This window comes from Sturnira hondurensis, unplaced genomic scaffold (genome assembly GCF_014824575.4).
Source record: "Sturnira hondurensis isolate 20B ecotype Veracruz unplaced genomic scaffold, ASM1482457v3 Scaffold0009906, whole genome shotgun sequence".
In the NCBI taxonomy this organism is placed as follows: domain Eukaryota; kingdom Metazoa; phylum Chordata; class Mammalia; order Chiroptera; family Phyllostomidae; genus Sturnira; species Sturnira hondurensis.
Window position 1 is genome coordinate 2,229,734 of NW_028082537.1, and position 22,070 is coordinate 2,251,803.

Genomic DNA, 22,070 nt, shown 5'->3' on the forward strand with positions numbered 1-22,070 from the left:
ATAACCAAAATGAAAATGAATGTCTTCATTCCAACTGTCTACAAAGAAAACAAAATTAAAGCTCCTGCTGACCATAGTCAGTGCTGCTGTAATGAGAAGTATGTTCTTGAAAATCACTGCTCTGTGCGAAATTACACAATAAAAACCAGAGCTCACAGGAATAACAGAACTAGGGGCACAATACCCCAACATTTTATCAGTGGTATGTTTAAAACATAGGAACCTAAGAAAAGTAGTTGCAGTTTTAAACATGCTAAATGGTCAGGAAATACATGAATACCACAGTAAATGTGATGAGTTATCTTGAAAAACACCTGAGGGGCACCTGTGGCAATGGGAGTCGGAAGTGCTGCAGCTCTTGGGTTAGTGTGATGTGTAGGCAGGAGAGTGATCTGAAGTCAGACAGAGAGCTGTAATTCCAGGTCTAAACCACTGGGACTCCCAATGTGTTGAAGTGAGGTAGCTGGTAATGTTTGAGGGGTGTGTGTCTTCCTATGCAGCACAGTGCAGGTGGGTGCAGTTTTCAGTGTCCATCTAATGTTCCTTGTGGACCAAAAGGCACACAATCGGGAAAGTGCATTATGCCCAAATCACTCCCTCATAGAGCAATTGCATTAGAACACACACACATTTGCAAAACAAGTGCTACAGATGAACTGTGTTTGCTAACCCGGCAACAGTGACAACTATTAAAAAGAAAAAGCCTAATCCATCAATGGATAAAGTTTCAAAACTGCTGATACAGAACTCAAAAATTAAAAGTAAAATAATATAATTTATAGGGTATTCATTGAAAAGATTTCTTTTCTATGCCTGTGCATCTTGGAGTAAGTCAATTTTGTCCTGGAAGTTTCCATCATTCATTAATAAAATAGTTTATAGCTTGAAGGCAAAGTTGTAGTTAGTAAGAAGATTCAGTTTCACCTTTATTTCTTCCAGGATCAGCCAAAGGTAACTTCAGTACTGAGTATTTAACACTTGTTTGCAACAGAAAGAAACACAATTAAGAAAGAGGAACAAAAAAATTCACCTTGTAAGTCATCAAAGTGCTTTATTTTGTAAAGCCGGGCTCACGACTGGAGTGTATTGTTAGCACTAGGAGAAACAAGGCAAACTTCCTCACTCTGTCCAAACAGTTTATCAACAGAAAGGAATAAGACTGTTACAGACAAAAATAAAGCATTTTGTAAACTTCTAAAAGCATACACAGATTGGCCATAAAGGAAATAGTTACTCAAATAATGTGAATGTATCTTAACCTTACTTCAGGGTCTCACTTTTGTAGTCTTGGGTCATAGAAACTAAAGGATAACGTCAGAACACTGAAAGTGACTGGATTTCAGAATGAACATTGGGGAGAAAAACCAAGTCCCAGTCCCAATTAATTTAAATGCATGAAACACATATCTGGACAACCACATCATAGTGGTGTTAACATCATCTGCTAAGGATGACAGACCTACGTGAAGTTTAGCAGGCAGTGGTGGGATGGTGCTGCCGCAGGGTTCCAAAGCCACTGATCTGCCATTATGTTGTGTTTTTTGGAGTAAACCCACATACACTGGGCGCAATTACAGTCTTGGTAAGCCCTGAAGTAAAGTCATCAAAAGAGGCAGTCCGGCAGTGGGTATTTGTTGAGTTATAATTAATTATTGAAGGGTGTGTTTTTTTCATTTCTGAAACTGCCTACAAAAATCATCTCATGTTTTAAACAAGGCATTTCAAAGGCACAGCTTTAGCACAGTGTATAAGTTGATAACCTAGTCTAAGCAAGTGTAATGTTTTTAAGCTTGACGCCTTTCAGAAAATGCTGGGAGGTTGGTAAATACATGATTGATGTTGGAAATTTATAACTTGATTAAACACATCAGCACAGTTTAGGGCAATGAACTTACATAACCAGATTTGGGTTAAGCATTAAAAAAAATCATTAGGTTCATAAATGTACACTTGGAAGAAACAAAAACAATTCTTTTCCTTTAATTGTAAAAGACTGCCTACCATATACTTTGAATAAAACATTCACCCCAAAATATGACTGCAGGTTACACTTCAAAATGTGACAAACATTAATTCACCTACACTGTAAAATGACTTTACATGTAAACTTCAAAAATCACATGCTGTACATTAAATTTTTAGATTCAAAAATATCCCTGTTTTCCTAATAATGTAAACAGTAATATCGAGGGTTTCAGTTAGAGGGATAATTCATAACAAAATACCACTGTTTAAACAATGGTCAAACACAAACATCTTATAATTCAGATTTGTAATCAGAACAGGAGAATTGAGTGTTCTGATGCTTTGCTCACCTTCCCACCATGGGAGATGCAGATACCATTGCCCCAAACTATGCACTTTTCAGGTAAGCTTTATTTTTATTTTGTAGCATTAATTCTTATGTTGCAAAATAAGTGTAACAGTAAAGAAGCTCCAGGCAAGAAAAGAGAAGTAAGCAGTTTTCCTGGATGTATTTACTGAGGCGAAAATGTACAAATAGAATCACTATGGGCACCAGCTTCTTGCTGGAAGAGGGGCATTTGTCCCGGGACATCAGCAGTCCTGACACTGTGCGGAGCAGAACCCTGAACTAGGACCCACAGGAGATGCCAGCACTCCTCTGTCCAGTGCCAGGGGCTTGGGGTATGACTATTAAGGAGTGTCAGCGTGCGTGGTAGGAGTGTAACATTCATGGTTAAGTTTTTTCTTTTAATCACCATCATTATTATTATCATCATTATTATTATCTCCATTATTATTATGAATACTGTCTCACATATTTCAACTCCAAAAAGTAAACTGATCTACAGTTTATCGTGTGATGCCAACATGGTTGGTCTGACATGCATTTCCTTTTCCCCTCCCCCTGCATATACTCATTCATTCGTTCATTCATTCACCCGTCCATAGCTGGAATCAGAGGGTTGTTGCCCAAACACACTCTGATTGAAGCTGATCGGTTTTCATTAATTAATTAATTTTGAAGATATACACACAATACACACACACACACACACACACACACATCAGAAATAGCTAGAATGATGCTGGGAAATATCAGGTAGCTGTTAAAGCGAGTAGCCCCCCAAATCAGTCATCTTGGCCTAAGATGTAAACGAGGTGGTGTGCTTCACTGAGTTTGGTTTTCATCTTTTGTACACCGAAGTCACCTCTGTCCTTCCCATGCTCATGTCCATCTCAGACTGTGCAGGAGGTTACGTCAAGATGTGGCCAATAAAGTCCAAAAAGCGCTTTGAATACTGTTCTGGGTTCACGGTTGAGATCTCTGCACCAGCCTGGGTAGTTTTAAAGGAGAGGAATATTGATATAATTACTACTCAGTATTTATGGCAGTTTCTGATTGCAGCTTACTATAAAGTTAGTAATTTTCAAATCTGTGCAGGCTCTGCTCTTAAAACTCCAAATTACTTCGATAGTGTGTCTAAATAATCAAGGTTGTCAGGAATCTGTGTGTGAAAATGAGGCAGAGTGGCAGGAACAACAGATGCTATTACCACATACACTATGATTGCTGTGACTTAAAAAAAAATCAAAATAGCATCTTTGGGGTGTTCCTGCCAAACAGTAGAATCTGTTTGGCCTACAATCATAAGCCATAGGGACAATACTTTTGTTTTTTGAGACAGCAGATTGTAGATACCTTGAGAATGATGCAAACATCAACACTTGGCTGAAGGAAAACTCTGATGACAATGATGTAAGGATCGTGTTCATTTTTCTGGACAATGTGAGCAGTTGAGTGCTCTGAAACAAGAGTGGCAGCAGCAACAGTAGGTTCTATGTCAGCTGCCCTGGCTCCTTCCCAGCACTATGACCAGGAGAGGCACAGCACTACTGTCCGAATCTCTCCTAGGGAGCCGGGGCTGGCTTCCCTCAAATACATGGCACAGGGATGCCATTGTTCCCCTTCACAGAGACCTGCTTGGAGCAAGGATGCTGGGCCCCTTGCAATGGCTGGGTGGGGAGTTTCCTACTTCGAGAGGCAAGCAGACCCAAGGTACTTACTGGCTAGTTTCCTGAGCTGCAAAGGGGAAGAACAGAGTTTTACTAAGTCACCAGGTGCTATTTTTAGATACCCATACACAATGGGGAGTGTCATTCCACGTCTGGCCTGGGTCACTGGGATTGCCACAGCCCCAACCTTGAAGGCACGGAATGGTTCCCAGCAGCAGCTCAACAGAGCATTCCTTTACTGAGAGAAATGTTTCACTCTTGCAGCTGCACACAATTTTAGGCCACGTGGTACATTATGGGGTTGAGCTGGTGACTTACAGGGGAGGTAAAAATGGAGCCATGCTTGCTGTGGTACATTTCCAATCCCATGTGGAATTGGATATTACAGCAGATTTGAGGAGGGAGGGAACAAACACAGAACACTCCCCAATGTTCAGCCTGTCCATCTCATGTATGCCCCTGACAAAACCCAAAGAGCAAGGCATTAAGTCCCCATTTACTGGTTGGGGAAACCAGAGCTCCAACATATTTTTTCAAGGTCACACAGGGAAAGGTGAAATAGGGTTCCCAACCCAGATCTTACTTAGTGCACCTGGTGGATCCCTAACAGCATAACGGATACCAACAACTTGTGAGGTGCGACCAGGCAATGGGGTTCACTGGTGGGGCAGGGGGCTGGCAGCCAGAGCAGCAGCTGGGCTAGATCCTATGGAGCAGTCCCGTCTCTGCCACTTCCTAGTGACGTCACCCTGGTAAGTTACCACCTCAGCTCTCTTCCTCAGTTTCTTCAACTGATAAACAGGGATACACTAGCACTCCTCCTAGGCTTGGCATGGGGATTAAACAAATCACCATATGCCTGAAATAGTGGTAATTCTGAGGAAGCACACCAGAGGTAAGGAATTCAGATGATTAAATTTTGACTTTGCAGTAGAAAGATTTCTGTAATATAAAAAATACAATTCACTGTGGGAATGCACACACACATATTCACACACACACACACACACACATATATATATATACATGTATATAATACTTCCTATTTTGGAAGTGTCTGAAGCAGAGAATAGTGCTTCAGTTCGGAACATACATATTAAAACACTTAACTGCCTTCAACCCTTTTATCTTTAAGACATTCTTCAAACAGAAAAGAATTTGCATAACATTCTAGTGATGCATGTGTCCATGAATATCCCTGGTACGTAAAGGGAAGAGTCACAGCTAAGTTTAGGTGACTGGCTAAAAGCCTAGGCAGCCGAGGAGGGCAGCATTAGCACGGGCATTTGCTGGCTCTGAATCTTGCACTCAGCCCCCCTGTAGGAAACAAGAACCACTCAGTGAAAGACGTTGAGCATCAGAATGGAAAGGAGCAGGCTGGAGGACTCAAGGCCCAGGAGCAGAGAAGGAAACAAAAGGAAGATACTTACGCCATGCTTAACAGTTTTTGCAGCGTGGGCAGCTTTCTTTTTTGCATCATAATGAGTCAGAATGTCAATAATTGCCATGAAGTACACCTCTTTCCTAGGCGAGTCTGTAAAGGAATGAGAGCAAAGTTGAGGCACAAACGGTAACACCTGGAAAGGCATGAGCTGCTAAGGGAGGAGGAAGTGCTGGAGGGTGAGGAGTTCAATAGGCGGAGATTGAAGGAGCCCCAGCACAGAGGCGACAGAGGCTTTCACAGAGTCCCTGTAACTCCTGCACACCCCTGTTAAATAGCCTAACTTTCTGTACCCAATTCCCTCTCAATTTAAAAAAGTGAAAAATAACAACATAATCCCAGGATTTTAACAGTGGAAGCCTAAAGGTGAGATTGAATTTTTCTATTTTTTGTTAATCTGCATTTTCTTTAATGACTTTGGTATATTGCTTTAGTGTTAAGAAACATTCTATTTTTAAAATACTCTATAAAACAAATAGAAGCAATTATACTACTTACTCCTTTTCTACCATTAGATGCTAATTCCTAATTAGGTGCTAGTTACTAATTCTCATTGGAACTAGTATCAGAACTGGATAAAGGCATGTATCATGTACAATTTCTATCTACATATTTTCACAGATACCATGCTGTTTTAACTAGAAGAATAAGAAAAGTACATTTGACTGTACCTAATTTCTCTGTGAAGAAAACAATTTTGGTGAGCAAAATAAAAATACAACTCAAACTTACTTGGCTGTTATGCTATATGAGATTTTCTTTTAAAAATGAAGAATCATAATTTTTATTATTCAAAAAGAGCTCTCCTTTTGTCATATCTCTAAAATATTGTTTTTTATGTATATGTAGTTATGGTAGAATGTAATATTTTTTCAAATATACAATTTCACTGGTATTGAAAATTAAGATCGAACCCACTCGAAAGAGGGCCACAGGCCCCTTAATGGGGTTGGGGGAACAGAGGGCAGACACAGCAGCAAATCCGAGACTCTCATCCCACACCCTGGGCTGGCTTCAGAGCTTCTGAGAAGGAAAGGGCCGGACAAGATGAGACGTCTGCTCTACAGGATGTCCACCTGAGGTTCAGAGTGGACCACGTAGGTACCTAGCTCAGCAGACATTTGTGACACTTCACATTCACATAAAGGAGAGAGAGTTCAGAATAAAAATATTTTAAAACATATATATATATATTATCTATATTTATTAAAGTTTATGTGTTGTATATGTAACACATTTTGTGGTCTTACTCTATTTCCTTAATATTGTGGAATTCAAGGACCTCATCATATTATACTTTTTAAAAACAGAAATTACAGTTACCTTTAATATACTCTTATCTCCAAATCAATTTATTGGGACTCTGGAGAGCAAAGTTTGCAGGGCAGCATAAGTTTTAACTGGGGCTATAATTACTGGTAGATTATGCACAAATCAAACCACTTCACAGGTAAAAAGAGTCGATAATAACTGAGCTTACTTTCATGGCACTTAATTCCATAAACGTCAATGTTTGGGTCGAACTCCCCTGGAGCCAAGGGTGGGGAGCTGTTGAGCGTGTTTCCAGGACTGTCTGGAGGAGTTCCGACAGGGTGGGCACCATCGCTTTCCCCCTCCTCTTCCCCATCATTCTCTTCACACTCCACCTCCTCCTGTTCAGCTCTCTCTACGTCGTGGATTCCCACCAGCAGGCTATAGTCCATGAGCTTTAACTGGGCAAGAAACTGGAGGGTGGGAGGCGACAGGGTCAGTTATACCTTAAACAAACCCCCCGATTTAAAGAAAACAAGCTCAGAAAAATGCACATGGGGGAAGCTGTGAGTAAAGGAATGGGAGAATGGAGAGGAGGATCTCCCGGGGGCGGCCTTCTTCATGTGCCTTTTCCATGTGCTCTCATAGTCCCAGGCAGTTTCTCAGGGCCAAAAATGTGGCCTCACACTTTGACTGGCTCAGAGCTGGTGTTATTCTCCCAGAAACGTCACACTGGATGCTGAGAGGCATGCATTTATCACATCTAGACTGGAATACGCCAAAGAGCAGAGCGCATGACTGGCGAAAATAGACAGTGAAGGAGCAAAGAGAACATTTCTCCCAACAATTGACATGGCTAATGGGAAAAAGCAGGGACCTCCCAAGTAGTTTCCAGCAGAGTCTATCAGAACAGTTTGTGAAAGCACTTTGTAATTCAGCATATTCCGCTGAGGAGATTAGGCTGTCCATCACAAGTAAGTAAAAGCCCAAATGTCCCAATCAACCAGCAAAGGCCTGTGTCAACACTCTGGTGAGTAACACAGTCCTTGTGTCCTGCTCTGGTGGGTCTCTTTCTGATGCGAGCAGGGAGACCAGGGATGCTGCCGGCAGCTCGCTCTCCACGAGGCAGCGCAGGCCCAGGTTCCTGTTCCCTCTGTCTCCTGTTCCAGCCAGAGATAGAAAGTATTGTGGGACAAGACCCAGCTCTGGGGTTTGATGACTCCTGCCTGCCAAGTTCTTTTTCAAGTTTTCATATAATAATTTTTCTTTTCTTCTTTTTTAGATGTACCCAGAAACACAGCTTCCAGAAAATATAGGTGCTACTTATTCTATTAACACACACACACACACCACCACCACCACCACCACCACCACCAACAACAACAACAACAGAGTGCTCATTCTCAAGCCTTGAGTCAGTTTTCTGAGCCATTGCTCCTCCTCTGGCTTTCCCCAAACTCCACCATCAAAGTCATCTCAAAACCAACTGGCCACTTCCACTTTTCTTGGCCAGCCTGCCCTTCTAGTGCTCATCCTCCCATATCATTCTGGCAGCTGCTGGGCTTCAGGGAGCATCTGGCCAGGAACATGTTTGTGCAGATGTCCTGCCACACCTCGAGAGAATAATAATACCATAAAGTGCTTCCTTTACTAATACAGAGCCAGACACCCACCCAGTCAGGCATCAACTCAGTTACTCATTCCGCTCCCCACAGGTCCACGATTTGGAAGAGAACTAAGAGCTATGGGTATAAAGACAGTTGGCCTGGCACAAAACAGGCATTTGATCCCCACGAGAGTCAGCAGATAGGCTCAGACAGATGAAAAGAACTTGCCCAAGAATCAAAGCTAAGAAGTAGTGGATTTGGGATCCCATGTTCAAAGCTCATGCCCTTTATACTACATTGGCTGTCTCTGGAAGCTGCATTCAGGCAGCTTTTTCCAAATCTTGTCCTTTACAACACTGGTAGGGAAATGATGAGTCAAACAAATCTAATGGTTTCTGAGGAGGAGGATCTCCCCAAGTTAGTAAGTACTGTGGATTTTTGAGAGGGTTCTCACCAGCAGCATGTCTCGTACCAATTTAATCATGGAACCTGCTTTCCTTCCTTCAGAACAGCCTGTGAGCTTGTGTTTTGGGAACAAAAGACACTGTTCCCAGGGTTTAGAAATGCATAGTCATATCCTCTAATGCTCAGGAGTTACGAAGGGCAGGATGCTCACTACCGGCCCTGCTTTTGCCCCATCTGTTGTTCAAGGCTCCCAGGAGGCTGTGGCTGTGCCTGAGCTCAGCCTCTGGGCTCCAAGACAATAGGAACAGTGCCTTCTTTGTCTTATCCATTGCCCCTACCACGCCTAGCACAGTGCCTGCCCCAACCCTTTTATCAGGGTCTTTCTCGGGCCTGCTTCCACTCCCCCTACCACCCCCACTATCTCCTGAGGTCCAGGCACACCTGGAGGCGCATTGATTGCTAGGTGACAACATCCCTACCCAGCGTCCAAGTATGTGCTGTGGGTGCAGAGTCATGGTGGGCGGTGTGTGTTGTAGCCAGGCTGGGTCTTGCTTAGCTTGTATGGTAGCAAGGCAGAGGTCCCCTTCTCCCCATCTCTGCTCCTCTGGGCCCTTGGAAGGTCCCTGGGAAGTAGGAAAGACTGGATGCTGCCCCAACTGCCCCCTCCATCCTTCTGGAAAGGGAACGGCTTTTCAAAATGCAAATTTGATCTTGTCATGCCCTGCCTGAAGCCTTTCAATGATGTCCCTTTTCTCACAGGGCAGATACCAACTCTAACATGGCCTGGGGGACCTGGCTAGTTTGGGCCTATCACCTCTTGGGCCATGTTGAACCCTGCTCACACCTGCTCCCAGTCACTTCCCACTAGACCTTCGGATCTCAGTTACAGGATGAGGGCACTTGCTCAGGAAGCCTTTGCTGATCCTGCCTAGGCCACATCCCAAATCTTGGGCATGTATAGCACTGCACACTTTCCTCCAATGACTTAGCTTAGCTGCACATTCCCCTTGTTAGATTACCTGAATAATTTCTTTCTCAAACATGGCAGCCCCATCAGGGCAGGGGCTCTGGCTGTTCCTCCCTCACTGCATTCCTGACTCTCTGGAAGTGATGGTAAGTACTCAATATTTATTGAACAAGTGAATGAGACGTCCACTTCTTTTTCCTTTGTCCTTAACTCTCCCAAATTTCTAACTTCTTTCTCCATGAAATAATCATGCCAACCAAATAAAAACAAAGAACAAAGCAATAACAGAAAAACCTTTGAGACTCTGAGTGGCAGCACCTATCAGGAGCAGAAGTAGACCATTTACAATTTATCTGTGCTCTGCAGAGTGGAATTGCTGTTTAACATGCAGATTCACTGTTTGACATTCAGATAGTTGACTTTCAAACACACTTGCAAGTGTGCTTCATGTACAAAAGTAAGGGGCTCCCTATAATTAACCTGCCAAGGGTTGGACAGGGAAGGGATGCCAAGCGGGGCTGGACGGCTGCACTAAGTGGGGAGGTCTCCAGGCTCACGCCTGCCCTCTGCATCTGTGCTGCTCAAAAGGTCAGGTAGGTCCTGAGCTCCTTTCCTGGGCCTCCCATCTAGGGTCAGACTGCTGCTTAGGCTCCTCATCCAGTAAGGAAACAATTGTCTTCAAAAGTGAAGTTAGCTCCCAGCACTGCACACTAAGCAACCAGGAAAATGAAAAGTGCGTTTCTAGGTAAGAAGTTGTTCTGGCATTCCCAAGAAGAGCAAGGAAACCAACTGCAGGCCTAAATGGGTATTATGTAAGTTCTCAAGTCTGTGAGCCTGAGATAGAAAGGGTAAGCAAAGGGCTTCGGAGTACAGGTTTTGCTGATAAAGATGACTCCTTTATTCTTCTTTAATCATATAGTAAGTATCAGGCATTCTTAAAAATAAAAACAAAGAGTATAGATTTTAGTCAGATAGGAGATTAAATCTTATTTCTCTCACTAACTAGCTCTGTGCCTTGATAATGAATCCACCTCTTGGAGTCTCAGTTATTCTAACTCTGAAACAGGACAATACCACTCAACTCACAGGGGTGTGGAAAGGATTGCAAACAGGTAATGTAGTTTAGACCGCGAAACACGCAACAATGGAAGCTGTTACCATAACTGTCCGTGTTGTTATCATTATGGTAGGAGGCCTGTTCTCCCTATCAAGTATGCAGTTTAAACCACAAGTTAGGTCGGCTAACATCTGGAAGTGCCCACTGATTCACTAGCTCTTATCTGCACAAACTTTATTTTAAATATCCTTTGAAGTAGAGTAAAATGAAATGTGGCAATAAATATGAAATTCTTACTAGAAAAAAATTCTTGTTAGGCACTAAAAGCTGCTGCAGACCGGAAGGAGACAGTGTGAGAGGAGAAAGCGGTCAAGGGCTCCACCACCGGGGTCTGCCCTCCACACTAGAGACTTAATACACATTTGTTCATCCCTTTCAGCTTTGGCCTCAAATTTATTGATTTTTTAAAAGTAAATACGATTTCAAATCATGAAGATTTTTAAATCTTTATAATCCCCTTTAAGTTCCCTGCTTTTCCTCTTTTCCGATTTCTTAATGATTATCTAAAGATCTTTGACCAGCCTCTTTTTTCCCCTCAGAAAATCCCATCTAATCTGATTCTCTCATAATTAATTCCTCATTATGCCACATTTAAAAAAAATTCTTATTCAAGTACAGTCTTCTGTTTTATTTATGCCACATCTTTGAGCTAGCATCCTCCTCAAGATCTTTATGAGCTCTGCCACAAACTCTTCTAGAAAACTATGTGGTAAAAGAACCATTAATAAACTCTCTTTCACAACAGATTTAAATTCACTTTATTTGCTAACTTTATTACCACATTTGCTCTACTGAATTACCCCAACACATCTGTGACAGAGAATTAAAATTCCAACCAGCTTTATTTAAGAGTTATGTTTTATCACTTGTTAAATTCTCCTCTGGAGCATTCATCAGAAAACAAAGTCTCAACTGTGCCCACAAACATTTTTAATTTGTATTTTATATGAGAGAAGTTGTGGAGTGTGGCCTCTGATAGCCTCAAATCCCAGACTGAATTTAGTAGCGTTGTGTCTTTCAGTGAATTACATAGTCTCTGGACTCAGTTTTCTCATCCATATACTGGGATAATAATTGCACTTACCCTTAAGGAGTTGTTATAGAAATGAAAAGAGATAATGAATGCATGGGAAGGACTAAGGCTGTCTATGCTCTGTAATGACTGGTAGTTACCCTCTCTCTCCCACCCACTTCCAAGGCTGTAGGGTCATAAATGTGAGAGTTGAGAGCCCTGTGATAGGGGCAATCCCAGACACCAGAGGGAGGGCACTGCTTTACACTGTGTGACATCTGGGTCCCAGTATGAGCCAATGAGAGGAGAGACTAGCTTTGGCTCCACTATCATGATCGGAGTTGACAACAAGCAGGTCGCAAGGCAAAAGTAATTTTCACTCTCCACAGAGCACCTTCTTTTGTAGAAAAAGGCTCATACATATTTAGTTATGTGCAAAGCTATCCGAACAAAATTACTTTTCGTGGCATATGAATAGAATAGGATTTCAATTGCAGAAAAAAAGAAGCTAGATTCTCAAATGACAATTCTTTTCTTTTTTCTACAAAACTAGATTATTAAGCTTTAGTATACTCATCTTTTAGTTTAAGCAGTAAGTAAAAAACCAAAAAACTCCTCCCCCAGCCCCCTTAAAACTGTACTCAAACTAACACGCCAGTCAGCTAAAACGGAAAGCATGGAACTGATGAAAAAACTAAGCTAGATTAAATTCTAGCTTCATTGTCAAGATCAGATGTCAAGCCACTTCACCATAATTACCTGCTTAAAAATTTAATGATGCTTCAGCATGAATTTCAAAGCCAAAGACACTGTTATCAACCACTGAGGATTTTTTAAAATGAAAGAACACTTTATGCCCTGCCTCCATTTCAACAAAACAGTGAAGTGAGAGACCTGTATTGGATTAAACTACCCCAATCCTCTAACCAAGGACAGTATTAAAGACAACAAAAAGACCAAGAGGATCCTTTCGTAATTCAACTGCTTAGGTTACATTGTTTCTGGAGTCTAACTATCATACAGTGATATACAGCCGACAGGAAAAAAGATGACAATTTTTTGGCAGATCACAGGTAACCCTAAGGGCTCTTTACCATACATAATTGCTAAACCAACATTATTCTCAGGATCAAAGATTTGCTGATTAATGAATAAAAATCCAAGAGTGTATGTCTACCTACTACAGTTAGTTAGATCAAGTAGACCTCAAAGTAAAAAGGAAATGTTTGACTAATATGAATTTTAATACCACCAACAATTGAGGAAAAATAAATGCTTATTGGAGAAAAATGTTATACGATGAAAATAAACACTTTTGTCTACTTTTAAAAAGTAGACATTTGTATCTTTCACAAATCACCAGTATTTAGGTTCTAAAAGAAGCATATATACCATGTAGATTAAAATATTGTAAAAATTTTAAATTAAAATATTGATGACCTAAAATAATTATAAACTAACTTGGTCGGCCTGGGTGTCTTGCAATGAAAGAGATGTTAGAGGACCAACAAGGGAACGGTAATGCTGCTTCTGCCCTCGTGCGGAACGCAATCAAGTGCATGACACTCGTTCTGCAGCTCCACTCTTTTCGACTGCTCTTGTTTAATGACATGAAAAGGAACATCTTTCCACACAGCCTCTGAGTAGCAAATCTGCACTAGTGTGAGGGGAACTGTATTTCAAAGCAGAAAAAAGTACAAAAGTATATACACATGAACCAAAGTTAACAGCTCAGAGAAATAAAGTAACTGTCTTGTAACCCATTTCAAGGAAATAACTTTTTCCCCCGAACTTATTTCTAAAAGAATCATATAAGGAAGTCCAATGGGAGAACTGCAATGCCTTTACAATAAACAAAAGGAAAGGCAAATGTATATTTTAAATTCTTTAAACAATACTTTCAAGAAAATTCCTTCATTATAGGCTTAAAGCCCACTTCTGAAGAGCACTATATTTTTCCCAACCATCTCCCATGATCCTGGTGGCCAAACTGCCCTGCGCTAGTCCTGTGATGTGTTTGGCTGGCTTATTGGGCCCAATGACACTCGTTTCATAGAGGCTGGTGACAATATTAAGCACGAAGTGACTGAGGCTGTGTTTACTAGCATTGATAGGTGGCTTTGATGAAGAAAACCCCAAATTCAAACAGTTCCTAAACATCTGTTTTTGAAATGCTCTGCTGCCCGACAGAATGCAGTCATTCCCCTTCACCCCAGCTCTGGTGGCTGTGGGCAGTCAGTCCATCAGAATGGGCTTTAACTCCACCCGGGCTATCCCAGCAGCACAGGCTGTCCCCACCAACAAAGAGCGCAGGAACCTGAGGGTGGTGACACCAGCAGAAGACAGCAGGCACTTTCTTTTGTTTGTCACCTAAAGGAGAGAGCTGCTGAACCAGTGCACGTCCTCTTCAAAACACATCACATACGATTTACACTTGTTTATATCTGATTTTGATAACTGTACAATATATACTTTGCCTTGGTTGCACACTTAGATGGGTAGTTTAAAAAGCCCCCAAGACCCAACAATATTGACATTTATACAATGGGGATGCCCATTACATTGATTTTTCTTACCTCAACATCCTTTTTCAGTTTTTCCAGGAACACCTTTTTGTTGTTGTCATCAATATAAATCTTTTGGCCTTCATTAATGAAATCATTATCCTTTAAAGTTGGCAGTTCTTTGGCCTAAAACAAAGTAACAAAAGAATGAGAAAGAAGTTTGAATGAAATTTAGAGAGCACCTATGCCTGTAATCCTGGAGGTTAAGTTTTCTTCCTTGGAAACTGAGTTTGCCTCATTCACTACAGGGGTCTTACCCAAGGCAAAAATGTGAAGTGGCTGGAGTACCGCAAGGGGGCACCAGTGAGCTACGACCACTGGAAGCATTCCCAGTAGGAATGGAGGGTGAGACACACACCTAAGGCTTTGTAAGAGATTCCATGGTTTTCTTAGGAATGACCATGCCTGCTTTCTTAGATTCATTTTCTTAGAAGAAGTCTTCCAAGTATAGAATTTGTATTCTTGGAATCATCAGGAACCCTCAATTTTCTTACTGGTACAACCCAACTCCACATCCCCCACACTTTTTTGGGCAAGCTATGCTGGGGTCATGTTACAAATAACATGTTATCTTGTCTCAGAAAAGCACTACCCATAATCATATCTAATTTCTGAATCAGGAAAAACATGAAGCCAGAGGTTAGCCATCTGCCCTTCCAAGCCTACCTGCTCACCACCCCACCAATAAGGCAATTCTGTTTTCATTTGTACAATGTCGAAGGAAAATGTCTTCTTTTAGCTTAAAACATATTAAGATGAGAAGTTCTATCCTTTACAAATAAACAAGAGGGTGGTGAGCTGGCAACTAAACTGTACTTAAATTAACCAACATAAAATAATAGGAGACTATTAAAACATGGGTCACAAGCAGAAAAAAAGCTCTAGCTTGCAGTATAGGATAATATAGGCCTGCGGTTTTAAAGTAGCATGGAATCTACTTAACGTTGTGCAACCTGCATTCTGAGAGAGTTTAAGACCATTCAAAACTCCTCCCCGCTCCTTTCAGCCAACCTAGCTTACTTCTTCCAATTGAAAAGAATCCAACATAATACATTATTTCTTAGTACACTGATGAATGCCTAAATGGTTCTCTTTTCCATAAGTGTGAGCTAAATGAAAAAAGAAACCCAAGGCAAGAACATATTCTCTTTCCTGGCCCGCATACCCCTGCCCCCTTATCCAGAGTAATAAAAGAAAAGCCACTGGGCATATCTACCACCTTTCAAATACCTGAAGTGCTCACTTTTACCCTATTTTATAAGGTATAAACATGTATGTAAACTATTCACATCTATTTGTACATGCACATATATTGGGTAAATCCAAATTGGTACCTTTGCTACTCATTTTAACATTAAGGAAATTTGAATAGTTTTGCAATTTTGAATTTGATATAACTACTGCCAAAATTTTAGTTATTCTTGAAGTTCAGAAATCCAAAGGTCAATTCAGTAAGCAGTTACTGAATGACTATAATGTAAAAAAATGCAAAAATGCACAGGTCAACATTTTCAGTCTAAAGGAGTCTATAATCTAATTTGAAACACAGGAAAGCAAATCAGTTGGAAAGGACAGTGTGAGTACATCACATGTACAGATAAACAATACAGTTCTTGGCAAGGTGGGGAGACTGATCTAGTTGCAAATACTTTTATGCCAAGTCACAGTCTTGAGGAAATAAAAATGCAACACCCTTTTCCACAAAAACGAGAGAGGGGCTTGGCAGACTGACCCTCTAAGTTTGTCGTTAAGAACTTTAAAATAAAGTGATAAATATACAAGAAAACTCTGAATGTAAAGATAGCACATTAATATTAAATGTTTGAGTCAATCACACTGGATCCTTAGTTCTTCCACTAGAGCTATAAACACAACGAGGTTTCACCATGAAGAAAAGGCAGGAATCTGAAGTTTAAGCATATTCAAGGGGCAATGAGCCCTGCCAAAAATACAAAATTGGAAGTGCCTTAGAAGAAAGGAGTTGAAGCCAGATTTACCCACAGAAGCGCAGATGGAGAAGAACTGTGATTCTCCAAGTAGACACCTTGAGCATTTTCTGTTGTGTGTATGTATGTGTGGGGGGTGTAGGGGGGATTGGTAAGGATTAAGATATATGCCTTAATTCTATGATTCATTTTAAATGTGTAAAAAAAGAAGGGGAGAGGGACTTTGTGTCTGTGTGTGAGTGAGAAAATCCTGAAGGCAGGGATGACAGACCAAAAACAAGGCAGTAAATGACACCTAAGATACGTGTTTGTAATAGCAGTCACATAATGAAGATGAATGTCACTTCAGGTTCACGCAGCAAAATTGCCTCATGTGACAGGTAAAGCATAATCTTATCTCATAAAACTCTGGACACCCTGTACCATATCACTAAGCTTCCTTGTGAATTTCAAAGGCACTAGGGACGTATTTAAATTGGATTGGGTTTAAAAAGAGCAACTAGATTGGTTAAAAGACTTAAGGGCTTATATTATTGAAAGGCTCAAGAGGCAAAGGCAGATCCTTAGCAGGGCAACTGCTAGAGGAATCTAACGCTGGTCTAAAAACACCTCCCCGCAGTGTCTGTGGGATGGCAGAGTGCTTAGGAACACCAGGGGTTTAGAGCTCTAAATCCTGAGGTTCCAATTCGGGTTCCACCTGTTACTTGCCAGGTGCCAGGAACGAGGGCTGGGTTTCTGGACCCCTCCAGGCTGTTGCCTGAGGTGCAGAATGGGGAAAACACCACCACCACCACCACCACCACCACAGCAGCCGTAGGTCCCATGCTAATAAGCACTTACGTGCTTCAACTCATTTAAGTGCATCATCTCTCTTACTCTTTGTAGCAACCTTGACTATTATTCTTTATTTTAAATCTAATTTTTGTGGTATTTTTTCATTACCCTTTATCCCCCCATACTCTTTCACCTCCACCCAAACCCTCCCCCCTGCAATCACCACATTGTTGTCCGTGTCCATGAGTTCTCTCTTCTTTCTTGCTCGATCCTCTCCACTCCTCCAACACCCCACTCCCCACACCGAGCTGTCAGCCTGCTCTCCATCTATGAGTCTGTTCCTATTTGCTTGTTAGTTCAGTTTGTTCATTAGATTCCATATATGTCTTTCTCTGACTGGCATATTTCACTTAGCATAATGTTGTTCTCCAGGTCCATCCATGCTGTCACAAAGGGTAAAATTTTCTTTTTTACAGCAGAGTAGTATTCCACTGTGTAAATGAACCATAGGTATTCTTAAGCTCATCTTACAAGACAAGGAAATAGTTTAGACAGATTATGCAACTTAACTAAGGTCTCACAGCCTGGAAGGAGAGCTTGGTAAGCCAGTTCTCACGCTGAGATGGGAACCCAGGAAGCCTCACTTAGTCACTTGGCTAAGGTGGGGTTGTTCTGAAAATTCGACCAAAACCTGTGTGAAAAATGTAAATAGCGAGTGGCACTTGTTATCACCATCATCGTCATCATCATTTCAGTAAGCATTCAATATGGACCTAAAACTGATATTAAAGATTGAGCATGCATATAACATTTTCTTTAGAAAAGAAGCTGCAAATCAGCTGTTTTTCTATTAAGAACTAGATGACAAAGTCACCTGAGGATGATTCACCCTCCAAAAACCTTACTGCTTACTTTTTTAAAAGTTCAAGTTATCTTTCTGATAATAAGCAACATTTATATTAAAAACACACCATTAAAAAAGGGGTCAAGACTATTAGTCTATGAATTAATTAACTTAAATCCTTAGTGCCACACTGCCCACAAGGGTGATGTCTGTGGAGCAGCTCAGAAATCATTGTGGGCAGCAACCACTTCTACCCTTTGCTTTGCAACACTGTATTATTTCCACTTACGATGAGTTTTGAAAGCCCTGAAGTCACTGGGTCAGGTTCTTTAATGGGTATCTCCCATACCCTTTCTAGTTCAGTGCAGAACCAGGAAGAGGGTGAAAGAAAACCTCAGAGCTGGAGACATCAGCTCAGAAATGCTTCTTAACTGTGGACTCTCTGAGGCTGGCGTCCAGCCACCAGTCAGCAATCTTGCTAAAGTGGTAGCAGGTTACATCTTTATTTATTTGCTCAGAATTATGTTCTCCTGCCAGGTCCTTGTAAATTGGGAGCTTCCAAGTGTGACGGTGGGTACCACACAGGTACTTGACAGTAGGTGATTGCCAAGGAGGACAAGACATGGGAGGCATCTGCTTCACTACCTTCCAAAGCCTGCCCAGCCCTGGGCAGCTGGGAGCTGCTCTCGGGTCCTGGCTGACTGAGTGAGGCTGTGTTGTAGTTCAGTGCAGCCCAAGTTTAATGAAACAAAGTTAGTTTCTGTTCTGAATGAAGTCATTCTACTGGGGTGGGTTGGGTCCCAAGTGGCATTTATCTCTACTAATGTGACATGGAAATGCACAAACACAGCTAAAAGCATAAGCAAAGAGACACCAGTCCCCCTGAAATTTAACTATCCTGCTTCCACTATTTGGATAAAATTAGCAGATGAATACCCCTCACACTTCCCTACTGGGCAATGCCAAACCCCTGTTCAGCTCAGCACGGTTTCTATTAGGACACAGATTGAAGCCTGAGATTAGGAGCACAGACTGGATTCAGCCACCGGGGTTATACCTCAGCTCCTCCAATTATTAGCTGTGTGACTTTGAGCAAGTTACTTAACCTCTCGGTTGCCTCATCTCCAATTGGGGATTAGCAAACAGCACTGTTGTGGGGATTATACAAGTTCATACCTACATAAAGCTTAGGGCAATGCTTGCCAAATGGAGGGTTATTCTTGTTATTTGCTGGTCATGGTCTTGAGTAAGACTGGTAGTATCTAGAGTAAAGCTCATCAGTACTCAATCCAAAGCAAGATTTAAAAAATAACACTGGCATATTGAATATTTTTATAGTAGTTGTGATATACTGAACTAGTTCCTTAATGTGCCCACACCTCAGTTTCTTTATCTACATAATGGGAAGTTAATAATACTTACCTACTAGGGCTAGTGTATGAACTAAATGAAACAAAACACATGGTGCTTGGCAATAAGAAGCCATTCAATATTAGTTTGCGCCTTAGTTACACATAAGCCATTTTTTAGCATGACCAGTATTGTTACACAGTGTGTTTCTCACTAGTGAAAAATAGAGACTTGCCATTCTCTTTTCCTTCCTGATTTTTTAAAGAAATAAGCTCTTTAAACTTGGGATACCAGTAACCTAGACCATGTTTAAAATTTCCTTTGTTTGCAGGTTTAATTGTGAGTCACAAACGTCTCTCATGAATTTTCTACACATTGCCTTCACATTTTGAAGACACATCCTTTACTTGCAGCACACACGCCCAGCACATACAAGCACAAGGTTATTATTTCATTTCACTGCATCAGACATGGGAACAGAAGGTACAGTAGGTGCATTAAATGTGACACTGGCCAGAGGCTTGTATTCCCCTGCCTCGTCCACTCAAGCTCCATATCTCACTCTCCAAACTTCTACAGTCCACTGCAAAAGCTATCCCTAATAAGAAACCTCACTGAAAACACCCTTATTGAAACCCAAATGATAATAAAATGTTGCCATATGATAACAAAAGTTGGGTAAATTAACTTCTAAGAGTAATAAAGTACTCAAATTTGTATTTATTAATATGGAATAAAATTTAATAATTTTAAATATATGGCCAAAGACAGAAATTTGCTGACTCTTGTCTTAACTTAATTTCCTATGGGTTATTTTTCCTCACTGAGCACATCATAAGAGCAGGTAATTTAGTAAATGCTATTTTGCTGACCTGAAGCAAAAATTCACTAACTGAAATCTTGTAGCCAGAAAACATTAACCAAAATACTACAGAGTAATAAGCTCATTGATAAACATTTAACTTGCTATTAGGTGTAAAAAGAAAATTGTTTCATTATAACATTTTTCTCCTTTTGTAACTATATAATTGGGTGCAAAGTGTGGTTTCTTTTAAAGCACAACATTATAGGCTGTCCCTTAGCAAGTCTACGTTCCTCAGTAGTAAGAAACATCCTATGTAACAATATCAGTCACGGTCAAAATGGCCTATGTATCACTAAGGTATGAATGAATATGGGTGCGCTAGCCAAGATATACACACAACTGACTTGCAATACCTGAAGACAATATTTTAAATGTATAAATGCTTCTGAATATAAATAATTACTTATATCTCCTAGGGTTCAATAAAAGATCTAAATGATCCTGGAGGACAGATTTGGCCAGGGTTTGAGATAAAAAGTGGAGAAATATGCAGAACTAACAGCTAAGATTAGAGCTCTCAGTTTTACAAATGAACCTGTGCCCTCGTGGCCAGCTCAGTGGACAGAGGCCTGGGCATGGAGGCCACGGCCAGGGAGCGACTGCAGATTCTGAGAGGGCCAGGGAGGCACACACTCTTCCCAACAGAACTGTGGGAAGGAGACTAAGAATGAGACATGAAAATTTCCCTTCTAATATAAAAATACTGAGCACTTTTTTAAGCACTTTTAATAAAAACTTTAAAATTCCGAATCACTGAAAATTTTGCAGATGTTTATCAAAAGTATTCAAAATTTCTATTTCTTTCAAATGGAAGGTAACCTGTTTGTTTACTTATTCCGTTAGGCTCTGTGTATGATGTATGGCTGCTGCCACATTCAAGAAGTTTAGTAACAGCAGGTCTTTTATAGGCTAGGAAATCCAGGAATTCTACAGAAGATTTATTTTATTGAGACTTTAAAAGTCTAATTATCTTGCAGATGACTCAAAAACTTTTATAAAAATCACACTTATTTGAAATCTGTATTTACAATAAAAGACACAACTTTACATACAGAGAACTCAAACTAAAATGATACTGGATTTTACCATCACTCAATAATTAAATGAAATTATATAAAAATAGTCTATTGTATTTTGTATTGTCATTAACAACAGGAAAAAATACATGTATCTAAACTGCACAAAGCCAAAATCTATACAATACAGAACGAAGCTTTGTTTGGTTTGCTTTTTCAGCCTGGATGGAAACCTCAGCAGGAAGATAAAATGCACTCCTGTCACACTTCAGTATTAATGCAAACAGGATTTGGGCACCCGAAGGCTTCACTGCAAAGGATAATACATAGCATAGTACTCTGTGATTAAAGGAGCTGTATTCCAGAAGGAGATGCTTTTTTTCCCCCCAATGTGCTCATTTGGCAACCCATTTAAGAGAAGTCTAGTTGTGAGCCTTGATGTCAAAGATTGCAGTCTGGGGTCCCTTTGATGGGCCATACTGTGACCCTCGGAGCTGGATACACAACACAAAAAATAGGTACTAATTATCATCTCATGTTAGGAACTGCTTATGTTCTTGATTTACTTGTTATTACAAGCTCACCTAGATGAAAATAAACTTGCAAAAAAGACTATGCCCTCTTTCACCAAGCTTGCCACAAAACATTTCATAAAAGTCGGTCGGTGGGGCTGAAAATATACCCCAGAAATGTTTCTGTAAGGGAGAAAATTTTAGGGAACCCTGACACTGGAGCTAGAATAAAGATAATTTGATTGACTACATGTAGTATCAATTTTGGGGTAATAAGAGATCTTAAGAGATTTACAATAAAATCAGTTCTGCTTTTCAAATGTACCCAAGCCACAAATTTGATACATGAAAAGGCAAATTAGTGAATATGGCAAAGTTCATACAGAAATAGCAAAGATAACAGGTGTCTTCTCACAAAAGT

General features: G+C 40.7%; 1 protein-coding gene across 3 annotated transcripts in view; it reads right to left on the bottom strand.

Moving 5' to 3' along the window:
* Positions 1 to 1,025: 1,025 nt before the first annotated feature.
* PIP4K2A (phosphatidylinositol-5-phosphate 4-kinase type 2 alpha) overlaps positions 1,026 to 22,070 on the bottom strand; it is a 160,234-nt gene continuing 139,189 nt past the window's right edge. For all 3 annotated transcript variants that reach the window (XM_037058114.1, XM_037058113.1, XM_037058115.1), the window contains 4 exons: positions 14,355 to 14,468; positions 6,900 to 7,143; positions 5,409 to 5,512; positions 1,026 to 3,299 (listed from right to left, as the gene is read on the bottom strand). In XM_037058114.1, coding sequence (XP_036914009.1) covers positions 3,219 to 3,299; positions 5,409 to 5,512; positions 6,900 to 7,143; positions 14,355 to 14,468 — 543 coding nt within the window. In that variant the 3' untranslated portion in view covers positions 1,026 to 3,218. The remainder of the gene's footprint in view (positions 3,300 to 5,408; positions 5,513 to 6,899; positions 7,144 to 14,354; positions 14,469 to 22,070) is intronic.